The sequence below is a fragment of the Chiroxiphia lanceolata genome, chromosome 1 (assembly GCF_009829145.1).
Source record: "Chiroxiphia lanceolata isolate bChiLan1 chromosome 1, bChiLan1.pri, whole genome shotgun sequence".
NCBI classification, from domain to species: Eukaryota; Metazoa; Chordata; class Aves; order Passeriformes; family Pipridae; genus Chiroxiphia; species Chiroxiphia lanceolata.
Genome location: NC_045637.1, coordinates 139,707,369 through 139,722,299, shown reverse-complemented (window position 1 = coordinate 139,722,299; position 14,931 = coordinate 139,707,369). Strand labels below are relative to the sequence as shown.

Below are 14,931 nucleotides of genomic sequence, written 5' to 3'. Positions count from 1 at the left end.
ACAAAAGTTGAGACAGTACGTGATGAGATGAGCACAGTAAAAACTTTATAACCTAAAAATTTATCCAGAGCGATGGCTCATCCAACAACATATGGATCTATAATAGGATTAGGGGAATAGTATTAATTTCCATTCTGTGTTTAGAGCTTTCTATTTGCATGTGTATAGTGTTGTGTAGTACTCAGTATGTGAAAGGATTTTATTCCTTGCTTCTGCCCATACCTATTTCCTTTACTTCTTTCAAGGAACAATAATTTCACATTACATTTCCTTTAACAAAAAGGATTTCAAGCATAATCTGTCACACTGTCTCAAGAACTAAAAGTGGTCAATCTTAACCATTATTAATTAAAGCTGTTTTCTCATAACAGCTGACAGCCAGTGAAAGGTTTGAGCTGTCCAGGCTAAAATTCAAGCTAAAAACCAGTCGGTGGTCTCCCTCTAACCTCTGGTGCGAAGTAACTCTAGTTACTACATTATTTAATTCCGCACCAAAAAACCATATAAGCCTGCTTTATTATTTTAAATACTGCTCCTCTTCCCGTCCGAGGGGGAACGTCCGCCGGGGCCGCGGCTCCTGCCGCTGTCCCGGTGACGCCGGCCCGTCCCCACGGCAACGCCGCCGGCCATGGCGGGGCGCGGCCACGTCCGCCGGGGCCGAGGTGAGGGGCGACCTCGGGCGGGCTCCGTGCGACCCCCGGGCTCCCGGCTTCGGGCTCCCTGCTCCCTCCCGCTCCCTCCCCAGCCCTTGCCCCGGGCTCCCCGCAGGGCCGAGGCGGCCCCAGGCCCGGGCACTGCGGCGGCCCTCGGGCTCTCCAGGCTGGTCGGGGTGGTCCCACACCCTCCTTTCCGCCGTTCAGAGACGGTGCCGGGGGGTCATGGTGGGCTTGGGTCTGTCTGCCTGCACAGGGGGTTTTAACGGGGGGGAAACCTTTTGTTACAGCCTCAACAGGGGCCTTCTGCTCTCTGCTCCCAGCATTTCCATAGCACCCGGAATTAATTAAGGTGAAATAAACTGTGCTTGCACCTGACTTCCCTATTTCTTTAAAATTTGCGAGTTGGCTTCTTCAAGTCCCCCTTCCCCACTTCGGGGATTTGAACGAGTTAAATGAATCTAATAATTACTGGATATGTTTGTTTCAAATTACAGCGGCATTTACCATTTGAGAGCTCAGTTTTGCCCTTCTCTGGTGGTGTCTCTTTGCCCAGGTGGACTCCTGTGATAAGTGTCCGAGACCATGGGAGCGGCATTGGAGAGGGCGGCTCAGTGGACTGCTGCTGGCTCTGGAACCGGCACGCTCGAAATCACCCCTTTGAACGAATCTCTTTTAAATCAGATTATTAAGTTTGCAGAGGAATTCAGCAGTAAGCATCCCGAGGAAGCAGCGTTTGTCTTCAGAGAGCCCCTTGAGTGGAAAACGCAGTTGGACTCTTCAGTATTTGGAAAGGGTTATGTGATCAAGTAAGTGAATTGCAGTGCGTTTTCAAATGCAGAAGGTGAACTATGAAGCAAAATTGTGCTCACTTAGCATAAAGCAAGCCTTAGTGGCTATGGGTGGGATTTTTATTGATATGTATTGAAAATTTTGAGCTAAAATTTGAAGTGTTTCTTTTTGAGTTTGAGACTATTCTGTCTCATTTGTGATGCAGACCTGGTAAGTTAGTGATTCTTAAAACTTGAACTGTCTATTCCTAAGACTTTTCGCAACATATGTCTAACTGTGATTAACCATACGATTTCTCTTTGTGTTAGGAGTGACTCCCATGTGCTGAGTTGCCCTTGGTTGGTTGCCAGGTGCCCAGCAAGCTGCTCTATCACTCCCTCTTCTACACTAGACAGGGGAGAAAGAAACAACAAAAGGCTCATTGGTTGAGATAAGGACTGGGAGAGATCACTCACCAGTCACTGTCTTTGGCAAACCAGACTTGACTCGCGGAAATTAAATTTACTACCAATTAAAAGTCAGAGTAGGATAATGAGAAATAAAACCTCTTCTTCCCACACCTACCTGTTCTCAGGCTCAACCTCACTTCTGATTTTCTCTATCTCCTCATTCCTGAGTGGCACAGGGGGATGGGGGATAAGGATTGCGATCAGTTCATTACACATTTTTCCCTGATACTCCTTCCTTCTCACACTCTTCCCCTGCTCCAGTCTGGGGTCCCCCCCACAGAACAGTCCTTCCCAAACTTCTGCAACATGAGTCCTTCCCACAGGCTGCAGGTCTTCATGACCTGCTCCAGCATGGATCCCTTCCATGGATTCCTTCCATGCAGTCCTTCAGGCACCCTCTGCTCCAGCATGGGTCTCCCACAGGGTCACACATCCTGCCAGCAAACCTGCTCCATCATAGGCTTCTCCCTCTGTGGGTCCACGGGTCCTGCCAGGAGCCTGTTCTAGTACAGGCTTCCCATGGGGTCACAGCTTCCTTTGGGCCTATCCACCTGCTGATTTGCAATGAATGAATTGGTTTACCTTGGAAGTTTTTTAAAAGTATTGTTTAAAGAAATTGTATATGCTTTATCATGTAAAACTCGAATAACATTTAAGATTCTTCTCAATTACAGTTATTATTTTAAAAAGATATAATTTAATTTTTCTAGTGAAGCAGCTGTTCAGTCTGAAGCCACAAGCAGAGATGGCCAACCATTGCTTCTTCTCTCGGCATCAACTCTCAGAGTTCGCAGTTTTGACCAGCTGTCTCGTTTGCTACAAATTGCTATGGAAAAAAAGTTAAAGGAAGCACAAGCATGCCTCGAAGGTTTCTTTTCTTTTTTTTTTTTTTTTAAGTCTTTCCTCATTCTTAAAATGTTTTCAGCAATTTATGAAATGTGCAGAAAGAAATGTATGCCTTCATTTTAAGTATGTGAGAAGGTACTAATTCATGAAGGTGGCTAAAGGTGCTGATCCAGACCTTAATGAAGTTTCTATTTCTTGTTTTATTTACACAGAAATTAATAACAGAGAAATCTGGAATAAAGTTAAAATAATGTTGTTGAATCTTATATACAAATTTGTGTATACTGAGCAATTTCCCAGCGATGACAGTAGGCTTAAATTTCTGGAAAAAAAAGTCTTCTTTGAGGCTAATAATAATTTTTCCTACCTATGTAGTTTAATATGCCTTTAAAATGTTACACCCTTAAAAAATGGCCAAGAAACAATTATATGTTTAAGACATTCTTACCTGTACAAGGTTCACAATGAGCATTTCCAGATTCCTCCTTCTCACAATGGGTTTAAAATATAGGTCTGAGCACTTCTGCTGTGTCATCTTCAAGACCTAGATTTTCAAACTGACAAGAAGACTCTTGATATGCTAAACTGGATATCCTCCTCCTACCTGGAGGTAGAAGAGATCAGTGATATATTGTGATATTATTAGAAATTGCATCTGCAGTACTAAAATATAAATGCGTGTACTGGATCAAGCTTCAGATCCATCTGATCTGGGGCCCTGTCACTGACAGTGGTTAACCATGAATACTAGGGAAGAATAATATGACCAGTGAATCATGCAGAGCCATTCAGAGATGCATGGGACTTCATTTGCAGCAACAGAGCAAAATGGATTTGTAAAATACATTGACATGTAGTTATGTCACTGTTTACCAAAAAGAACAGCTGGCATAGCTGAGGAAGTAATGGGGCCATTGGGAATGCTGCTAGAAAAGCTTAAAGATGTTCTTTACACTAAATCATATTTCCAAAATGATCAATTTTCAGTGAGTTAAGCCCATTGATTTCCTGTTTTGGGAATCAGCCAGGCATATTTTTGGGAAACGGGACTGTTGATAAAGGGAACTATTTAATATTCATCCCTTGGTTGAATGAATCTTTATATTTGCTGTAAAAAGCAGTTGGTTTGTTAAGAAAAATTTCTTTTTATTCTTAGTGTTATCGTGTTCTTAAAAGTACATTTAAAATTGCAGTAGAGGGATATGAAAGAATAAATGAGACAGTAATGTTTGATGAATAACTATGAACATTATAAAGTTCTTACTGTAAATTAATAGCATCGAAATCATGCAGCAATTGAAACAAAAGGTGTTTGTCTCATCCAATCATTTTAAACATAGTTGCACATTACATGATTCTGTTTCATGTTTACAGCTAACAGAGATCCTATAGTGAAAATTCTTGGCCCTGAATATGCGACTGTTGAAGGAGAAGATACGTCCATCTTGCATTTATTTGACAAAGTGAAAAGAGGTTATGACCCTGAAACAGAGACGAAAATGAAAATCATTCTTCTTCTTCATCAGCTGGATTTGCAACTGCTTAATAGTTCTTTGAAACAGATTTCACAGTAAGTGCATTTCAAATGGAAGCTAAGCATCTGAGCCAGTGCATTTTTTTGTTTTATTGTTAAATCAGATTGGTTTCAACCCACAGCATGTGTTTTTGGTGTGATATAAAGAAATTTATGGAAATGACTTTCACTATTCACTAAGTTATTGAAAAAAACAATTTTTCATGAAGATTTTTCTGTAGGTGTGGGTATGCAAGTGTGTGCCCACAAGTGTGTTTTTTTTATTGCATATGTTTTGCATTTTGTTAGCAAATTGAAGTCATTTGTACAAATAACAAAGTTACAGTCAAATATTTTCAAGGAACTGTTTATTTCTTCATGGAACTGTATTAAGTATTACATTGAGTCTGTTTCATAGTTACAAGGATTTTGTATTAGGTGTGGAATGAAAATTTCACTGAACTATAGAAAAAATTAAGAAACACTATGAAAGATGACCCATTTTTATATTTTTGTTGCTACCAGTAAGACTCAATGTAAAATAAAAAAATTGTGCAATATTCTCTTCATTTCTCTGAGTGCATCCTTTTGATGAATACATTTTAAACTATTTTCTATTAATTGCAGAGGTGTTAGACTAAATCCAGCTGCTGTAAACAGTGAAGTGAGTCTTCTCAAGAATTTCTCTGGGAAAGGAGAAGATACAGTACTGGAATCACTGGAATACACATCAGGTCTAGATCATATCTCATGTTTACATATACCATTATTAAAGTACTTGATTTCTGTGTGAAATTTTTTGGATTAATTTCAGTAACACATTTAAAGAGTTTCTTTCTACCATAAAGTTATGAAGTAAAATAAAAAGTATTTTCAGACATGCAATGGTGTTCTTCAGCCTTTACATACAGAAATAAAGTCCCAGTTATGTGAATATCTTCAGTGGAAGCAGAGGAAGTGAACTGACTCCCTGATCCTGAAAAGTGCTAAACACAGTTGTGGTTCTTGGTTGGATTGGACCAAGGGTGACAGAGTTTTGCACAATTAACACCTAACAGCATGAATTCTTAAGAGTAACAAATTGTTTGGGGATTTTATTTGTATACGTCTTACATTAATCATCAAGCATAACTATTAAAAAATACTTTTAAACTGGATAAAAACACTAATGCTAATTGGTTACAGATTACGTGTTTGCTAATGGATGCCGAGCTCCTCCCTGGAGACAAGTGCATGGAGACATTTGTTATTTAGTCATCAAACCACATGACACTGATCCTTTGTATATCACTTGCAACACAGCAGGAGTGTTTTTAAATGGGGTAAGTAATAATAAAGGACACCATGCAGTAATGATTATTTTTTTGTGCTAAAATCAAAGCTCAATCAGGTTTGGGGTAGTGGTATTGGGGCTCTAAGACCTGCAGAGCTCATGTTTTGGTACAGAAAGAGAAGCCACAGTAATAAGTGTGTTTTGAGTGCTTTTTCAAAAAGTTTTATACCAGGAGTGTATTCTGCACTCTTTCCTAACAGTGTTTGATTGACCTTTAAATGTACTCAAGCAGTTCTTCACAGTGTTCCTGTTTACAGGTACTGGGGGACTCGATGCCTCTTTAGTGCCTCATTGCTCTTGATCTGAAGTGTGGTATTGTTGTGTGTGGCTAATAGAGCTTGCTTTTGTCTTTTTATAAATGATAAAGCAGTTCTTTCTCCTGTCAGTGGAAGCTTTTTAGAAATTATTTATCTCTTCTCCTTTTCATTTTGGTTACCTTTTTCCTTTCAGTTGGGTTTTATTTAGGCATATTAGCCCCTTATGTGTGTTAAGCAGCGACCAGAGCTCTTACATTCATTTTGAAGACGGACTGATGTCCGTCAGGCGTAACTCCACAAATTGATTTCCTAAGAGTTAAAAAATCCAGGGAAATTTTGACTTGGCACATTATTAATAAATGAAGCTTATAAAGCGCAGTCAGTCAGGTCACATAATTTTCTAATCTGTTTAGACATCTGCCATGCTGCACTGGAAGCTCGTATTTAGTTGGTTGTTTGCCATAAGCCGTAAATTCTTTTCAGTGAAACTACACACGGTACAATTTACTGATAATTGCCTGCAAAATTCCATGTGAGATCTTCATCATATGTAGGGATCCATGGAGATGATCCATACATCTTTACAAAGCATTGGTGAAATTTGATGGACTCTGCTGAGCATGAGTCTTCTGTACCTAATTCATTACAGTATGACCTTTGTGCTTTAGCACTATTTTGTGATGCAGATTAAATTACCTGTGTAGGGCAAAACTGTTAATAATTTAAAATGTATTCTTTTTTTAAGGGTCAGCTAAAGGGTAAAGAGCTTGACTATGAAAGAAAAAGTGATGTATATAAAGATATAGTCACATTTTTAAGAGAGAGATCACCTAGATTTGTAGAAAATATGGCTAAACAGGTATGTATTTACTGATACTGGGTGTATCTTCTACTTTGTACAAGTGTACATTGTTAAGAATTAAATTATAAACCTGTCTGAACATTTATGTTCTTTATCAAAGATGATTAAATGAAGAATTTTAATGGCTGAAATGCATGTATTATATTTTTTTTTTATTTGTTTCAGGTTCTGTGAAATATGTTTCTTTTGTAAATAGCAAATAATACACCATTCATGTATTGTTCTGTCGTACCTTATGGTGGGGTTTGAATTACATGTGAGGCCAGCCTCTAATTTTGCTTGAAATGTTTTACTGGTCTTCTGGTATTGTTCTCTATGGAGCACTGGAAATACTAAAGCAGAAAAATATGATATCCTTATGGAAAAAGTCAACTTTTTATGACAATATTTTTCTGTTATCAAAACCACTTAAACTTTTATCTTCGTACTTTGTAACCTAAAGATAAACAATAGCTTAACTTTTTTTTAATGAGAACTGTCTGATTTAAGTATCAGAGTCGGGAGTTAAACATCCAGCTTACACACTATGTCTTGCTTCAGCCACTATAAAATGCAAGTGTTTTGGCTTTAATTTAGAGTTCTATTTTAGCTAGAACCACACAGTGCCACTACAGTTTTAGTTGTTTCATCATTCCTGACAAAAACTCTTTTTTTTTTTAGATTTCTAGTGTGGTTATAACCAATTAATAACTTGGTGGTAAAATCAATTACAGGCCAAAACCTGCCATAAATTTTATCGTGATTATTTATATGCAACTTTATTTATTCAAAGAAGGAAGGGATTAAGACATTTTCTTATCCTTTAGTTATGATTTTTTGTGACGTAGGGGTGATATTTATTCTTCTGAGATACAGGTATTTGGCAGTTCTGAAAGAACAGAACATTTCAACTTGTACAGATAAATACAATAGCTTACAGTAATGGAATTAAATCTGTGAGTCATTCTGTTTGAAAGAGTAATAAGTTAAAAAAATTTTCATTTATATTGCAGGCAAGTTTTTAAATGTTATACCTACATACTGGTTTACACTTATAAATGGAATAACATATGAATGGTTTTAGACATAATTACTGGTTTAATGTGTTTGCAGTGATTTGGCTTAATTTGGTGTTCAAGGGAATATTTTAATAGTTTTTACATTTCTAATCCTAAATGTTAATGTAGAATAATGATACTGTTGATAACAGAGATAATATATCTTTACTGGTTTTCTGCCCTTATAAAGATAATGTAACTATTCAAGAAATGTGTACACTTATTAAATAAGAGTAAATAAATAGAATTTATACTGTTTTCCTTCCGTTATCACATAAATCACGCACTGAGTAGTGCCTGGCTATGTAAATATGTTTATGTAGAAGAGTATGCATTATTCCTTTTAATGGTTTAGGAATAGCATATCATCCTGCCATGATGAAAAGCTGGTTTAGTACTTTCTCCTTTCTAAAACTAGAATGTAAACAAGTTAATACTGTAAACCTGAGGGAAAATCTCTGGTTTAGAACTCTCAAAAGCAGAGAAAAGCCATATTTCCAAGTTTGCCTATATGAAGTAAAATATGACTGGAAATAGTTTTGACTTATTTTCTGAGGAGAGGAGAGCTTCAAAAAGCTTGTTACATACACATATATTGCAAAACCAATTAACTTTTATAATATCTGCCTGGCCTTGTTTAAGCTAACATTCAGAATTCCTCTGTTGGTATATAGTGCTGTAGGAAACATACTTTTTAATGTATGCTTAGCTGGTCAAGCTACAGCACCAGTTCCCTGTGATTCATCTAGTTTATCGTGTGCTAAATTGCCTTGTCTGGAGCACATTTTCAGAATGAGAGAATTAGCAAGAGTTAGTGTGGAATGGGACAGTTGGGTCGGCAAGCCTGGAACAGCTGATTCACATCAGGGACTGGTCAAAAGCAGACCACACTGTGACAGCCTCCTTAAAAGTGCCCTGAATCAGATACATAAAGGGATGTCTTCACCTATCTGGTAGTGACAGCTGCAATAATAATAATAATAAGTAACGATTGTATGCTGTCTCTCCTGTAAAAATTGAATATGTTCCAATGGAGAATAGGAGTTGACAAGAGTCTTTTCTGTTCTGTATGTTTTTGATCAGCCATGGTACTAGACACAGACAGCTGAAGGATTGGTGGGTGCTACTCAGCTCAGTTCTTGTGTGTGACTTGTTCAACGTTTTGTCCTGAGAGACGGAACATGAAAAAAATGAAAAGGAATGTGTTTATATTAATTCTAAACTATATCAAATGAAATTACTTGGAACTGAAGTCTAGCAGTTTATGATAGCCTATTTTCTTCATTACTTTTTTTGTGGGAATTTTTTGTAAATCCTTTATAGAAGGATTTTATGTAAATGATACACTGGAAACACAGTGACTTGATTTTGCAATTCTGGATCTTAAAACTCATTTGGAATTAGGTTCTATAAAAGTGCTTGTGTCACAAATTATTGGACATATTAGAAACTGAACAACACCAAATTTTCAAGTATGTTCAGAAAGTTTCAAATTTAGCTACTTCCATTACTTAAAAAACTTTAATTTGCACATGGTAACTGCTGCTTTCAAAATTAATTTTTTTTCTTTTAAAGACAATACAACTTTGTGTTTAGAATCTAATTCTACGTATAATGCATACAATTTTTAAGCACAGAATCCTGGAATTGTGCTTATAAGTGCTTATAACTTCATATGCATTATTCGTATAGCAATATAACTGACAAACCATGTCTCCTTTTATTAGGAATATACTTTTTTTAAAGAACCAGCATATGAGAAGAATTGTCAGTATGTGGAAGGTGTTGATGCTGAGGTTTCTGACCGATCCCAGAACCGTTATGACTCTACAGAAAAGAAAGTGAAAAGTTCTGCAGCAGGGAGAAGATCCACTGGCAAGAAGTTACAACCAACTATGCAGTGGAAAAATACTGGGCTTTCTGCTTCCCAAAGATAAGTAGTTATCTTTATAACTGAATTTTCCTGTAGGTCTCTGTAAACTGTGCTAATGGTTGGACTGCATGTTGCAGTCTGCATTATTGTCTTAAGAGCAATGAAACAAAGCTTACTACATGTTAATTTCTAAGAAGAGAGTTCTCACGTTTTTTCTCTCATGCAACAACTTTAATGTTACATCATTTCCGCAGCAAGGCAGGGAAATGTCTTGCAATTCTACGCAGTACTGGTTTATCATCATATTTTTGGTTTCAAATGCCTTTTAAAGCAAGACAGAGTAGAAAAATCTTATCTAAACCATACTTTCATGATGGAAAATCAGAATGACTCTTACTTGTTACTACCAATTTTTAATGATTTCATATTATACGAACCACTTTTCTATCTCTGCTTCCTCTGGAGGAAGAAGAATATCTGAAGAAAAAACTTTGATTGCCATCCTACAAAAAATAGTATCTTCTCAAGTCCTCCAATTTGACGTTGCAAGAAACATTTTAAGAGATTTAAGATTTGACCTACAGTCATCAATTAAAAAAAATGGTTTCCCAGGGCAAGAGCTAACCTTTTTCCCCAGTCTGTTAAAGTCTAGAGGTAGTGAAATGGGCTGTAATCATGAGTAGTATTCTCTTTTATTGTTGTGACTGTGACAGGCTGACCAATCCAGGCTTGAAAAAAAATTTTGCTTTCATAATATTGTAAGTTAGGGACAAAAAAGCACCAGTTATTGTACTCAACTAGGCCTAGGAATCTTTTGGAATATAAGGAAAGCAAGATATATTGTATTCAGCATGATCAAAGCTATGGAACATGTCAGTGCATGGAAGAACTAGGCAGACTAGAACTCTTTTGCCTGGAAAATAATGACTAGAGGAGAAGAAGAAAGATACAGAAAATCATGACTGGAGATGATAAACAGGGAACATTTAGTCACTGTCTGTTCTAGGACAAGAATAAAGGGCGTCAAATGAAAATGAGCCAGTGAGATCAGTTCAGAACAGAGAGAGAGACTTCTTCATGCACCACATAGCTAAGCACTCAAAGTCTTTGCCAGAGGATAGTAAATTCATTTGTTTATGTGAGTACAAAAAGCAACCAGACACATTCATTGAAGAAGAATCCATCCAAAACTGTTAATGCATGGGCAATCAGGAGTTCTCTGAGTCACAATCTGCTGAAGAATGTTCTGGAAAAAATGATTTCTGTTTTTTTGTTGGGTTTTTTTTTTTTTATTTATTTTTTTTTAATAAACCCAAATCTAGTGACAAGGCTTCAAAAAAAGATACTGAAGAAGAAGGGAGAAGTAGTACTGTATCTTCGAAAATGAAAAAGAAATCCAGTGCCAGTCCTAAATCTCTTAAAATTAATCGAGCCCCAGGAAGGTATGGGTTACTTATTTTTCTTTCTTCATTTAAAAAAAAAAATTATTTTCCCTATCTACAGTAATTATCACCATATTTACTGTTCAGTAATGTCAGTTGTGTTTTTCTAATTCTTTTATTAGGCACTGTTGTAATACCTGTTTGAAATGTGCTTGTCCCTATTAGCTTCTAGCTGTTTAAAATTGGTGATTCTGTTTATTTATTTTTAGTAAAACATCAAGCAGTTTAGAAGATGTTAGTGACAGTTCCTCAGACGCTGAGGAGGATGAACAGCCTGTACGTCGTCAGGAAGGAACCACTGATTTATCACCTGAATACTGGGGAATTCAGAAACTTTCAAAATATGTAAAGGTAATTAAGAAGTGTTGATAAATTTTATAAAAAATAAAAAAGATACAGTTGAGGGACAGCTCCTCATCCTTTCTACCTTCCATATATTTTAGAATAGCCCTGCTATGCAGTATGTTCAAATCCTGGAACTGTGGACTTTCCTATCATGCACTTTTTTTTTTATCTGCTATTTTTGGCTTATATAGACCTTTAGATTAAACCATCTGTTCAGTGTTATTTAAAACTTAAGATGGTATAATCTCTTTATTAATTATTGGGTTTCTGTTTTGCTTTTTGTATGAAATGTTCCAAGCTATTTCTTTATGTGGATAATAACTTTCAAGAGTTTTTATTAAAACTGAATAGTTGCCTAAAGTCTTTCATCAACTATGATTAATGCATGACTGAAGTAATTCTAACATGGTCTTGTGTCTGGATAGATGCTTTAGTGGACAAGAAAATGTATGATAAACAGGCATCCTCTAAAACAAACGAAAAAGAAAGGTTTTTACACAGACTTGGTGAAAATCTTTTGGAACCTATAAATATACACAGTTAAAATTCTGAATATGTCTGAAACACATCAAAACCCCAGCAACCCTCTACTATTCTGGAAAACTCTAATTATGTTTTTCCCTCAGGAGAAATTCCTTTACAAGTTTGTAGTGGAATTTATGTTCTGTGAAGTTACTAATAAAAGCGCTGGCTTGTTTATTTTTTTGAGTACAGAGCACACACATCCGACTGATAAAATGATGGTGCTGCCATTTGGTAAAGCAAAAAAAGTGTAAGTCCTATGAGGAGCAGCTGAGGGAGCTGAGGGTGTTTAGCCTGGAGAAGAGGAGGCTCAGGGGAGATCTCATCGCTCTCTACAACCTGCCTGAAAGGAGGTTGTAGCCAGGTGGGGGTCGGTCACTTCTCCCAGGCAACTGGAGACAGGATGACAGGACATAGCCTCAGGCTGTGCCAGGGGAGGTTCAGGCTGGACATCAGGAAGAATTCTTTCACTAAAAGGGTTGTTTATTGATTCAATGGGCTGCCCAGGGAAGAGATGAAGTCACCATCTGTAGAAGTATTCAGGAAATAATGGATGTGGCACTTCATGCTATAGTTTAGTTGACATGATGGTGTTCAGTCACAGGTTGGACTCGATGATCTTGGAGATCTTTTCCAACCTTAATGATTTTATGATTCTACAATTAAACATTTATGAGGAATAAGCAAAGCTTTGGCTCCTCCCAGTCGTTTGACCATTGTAGAAGAGTAACTCAGTCTTTTAAACTGTATTCAGAGTAGTCACACTGCTTGTTCTCATTTCGGGTACGTGGAGCCTTGCTAGTGGTTGTAGCCAAAGAGACACAGACAAACATGGATAATACAAATCTCGCTAAAATTATCTTTTCTAGGTTGGACCTCTATATTTTTGTCATTTTGGCTGTGGTAAAATAACACTTTGCAAATGTAATCTGGTATAACACTGAGCATGTAACTTGCTCAGCTATTTCTAATGCTGAACACATAATGTATAGATTTTGCATGAATCTTCCTTTTTGCATGGAATTATAGTTCAAGATACTGTTTTCAAATCTTTCAGTTTGTTAATAACTTGCTTTGGTCTATGTATGAAGCATCTCTTTTTGCCTTTCTGAGAACTCAGAGAAACAACCATGCTGCTTTTTAGTAAACACCCAAGGTCCTCCTAGAGAGGAGATTTGAAATGAATTACTGTTGATGAACTCACAGTAATCTTTTCTTTGGCCCATTTATGTACCACCCTCTTTACCGACAAGGCTCTTGTCTCCTGATTACATAATTCTCAAACTCCCTTTCCTCTCTAGGTTCTTCATATAGTCATGTTTAGATTTTGGTATTGGACTTTATCCAGTATTGAAATTCATATCTACATTTGCATGAAACCATTCTGAATGAAGACTGATAATGGCAAATAGGAAAATGTATTTTTCAAGCACCTCTCTTTCAGAAATTGGTATTTTTTCGTTCCAGCTGTCAACAAGGAAAATTACAAAATGTTTTGGAACTAGAAAAAGAAAGGGGAGCATTTCTGATCAAATTGCGAGTACTTGTTAAGAAGTTTATAATACAAAATTCCATAATATGAAAAAGTTTTGTTCTGAAAATTCAGATGTATTCTTGTTCATGTATTCATGCACACCCGAGTCACCAAATAGTTCTTTAAATTAGGTATAAATTAAACAAAGTATTTGAATATATACTTAAAATAATTCTGTGTTGATTCTTAGCTACGTAAAGCAAGAACTCCCTGGGGTCAGATAAAGCTGAAAAGAGATGCCTCAGTGCCATACCACAGACAGTGGTTGAAATGTTTTATTGATGGAGTGCTACTTTAGCTTGCACATGGAATTCGTTTTAATTCAAGAATAAATACTGCACTTCTGGCCAGACTTAGGAGATTTTTTGGCATTCTTGTTGTTCATGTAGGCAAGTGTTCATGGCAGATGCAACATAAGAGAAAATATATTTATGACTGTCTACAAGCCTATTTATATAGAAGCACAAATTTCAGAGGGCTTGTGCATCTTCAAAGGTTGTATACCTTGTTTGCACATCTGGAAAAATGAATAAAATGCCTTAAATGATAGGTGTTTGAGATACCAGGAAGATATAATAATTTGTAGATGCAACCATTTTTTAATGTCTACTAAAGTAGATGTGAATCACAATTCAGCAAGACTCTATAAAGATGAATTTGCAGACAAAAAACTTCCATAAAACCTGAAAGATACCTAGTTTTTATACCAATGTTAGATTGTCATTATATGTTAAAAAGGCAATTGCTTTTTGTATAAAGCAAACTTGCTAGATCCTATGAGTTATGCCTGTAGGCTCTGTACTTGTATACCTCTTCATGGAGAGAAAATTCCAGTGCAGGGGAAATTCCCTTCTGACTTTTTGCCCTTCTCCACTCCCCTTCCTTTCTGGGAAAGAGTATCCATGTTGGAATTGTTCCGCTGGGAAGCAGCTGCTTCTGTGGTCTGGCTCCTTGTCCTACCTTCAAGCTTCCCAGGGCTGTGAAACAGAAGACAGAATATGTGTGTTCTCTCCATGTCTCCCCATCGACTTAGCAGCGAGCAGCGAAGATAGATCAGTGAGCTTGGTTAGTACCTTGTGTTAGGTGTCTTTTAGGGCCAGAGTAGATGAAACTGGAATGAAGTGCTCTGTTGATGTTTGTAACAGTGTGATTCACCCAGAAGTGCCTACTTCAGATTTGACGTTATATTTGACATTAAATTTGTGCTTCTGAAGTATTGGATTTCTAGAGGAAATTTTAAGAAAAATTTTAGGAATAGGATGAAGGGATCATCTTTTTTTATTATCGTTTTGCTAGAAACAGGGAACATCAGGTAGAAATACAGAATCTTCTTTGTGGCCGGTCACTAAAAAAAAAAAAAAAAAAAAAAAAACAAAAAGAAAAAGTGTGAGAGCTGGGTTTTGTGCTGCCCACGGTTGAGCACTGGCTATTGCCAGTTATTGAGATAAAACTGAGATGTTGAGAGGTGAATTG

The 14,931-nt window shown here is 36.9% G+C and overlaps 1 protein-coding gene across 3 annotated transcripts in view; it reads left to right on the top strand.

The window, feature by feature from the left end:
• The first annotated feature begins 562 nt into the window (after window positions 1-562).
• Window positions 563-14,931, top strand: part of ARMC4 (armadillo repeat containing 4) — a 78,713-nt gene continuing 64,344 nt past the window's right edge. Inside the window, exons 1-10 of one of the 3 annotated variants that reach the window (XM_032705521.1) lie at window positions 563-662; window positions 1,151-1,462; window positions 2,605-2,762; window positions 4,115-4,310; window positions 4,881-4,987; window positions 5,439-5,575; window positions 6,589-6,702; window positions 9,470-9,675; window positions 10,926-11,057; window positions 11,267-11,408. In XM_032705521.1, coding sequence (XP_032561412.1) covers window positions 1,239-1,462; window positions 2,605-2,762; window positions 4,115-4,310; window positions 4,881-4,987; window positions 5,439-5,575; window positions 6,589-6,702; window positions 9,470-9,675; window positions 10,926-11,057; window positions 11,267-11,408 — 1,416 coding nt within the window. In that variant the 5' untranslated portion in view covers window positions 563-662; window positions 1,151-1,238. Of the gene's footprint in view, window positions 663-943; window positions 1,006-1,150; window positions 1,463-2,604; window positions 2,763-4,114; window positions 4,311-4,880; window positions 4,988-5,438; window positions 5,576-6,588; window positions 6,703-9,469; window positions 9,676-10,925; window positions 11,058-11,266; window positions 11,409-14,931 lie in introns of those variants that run through there. The other 2 variants (XM_032705540.1, XM_032705530.1) reach the window with 2 other exon arrangements.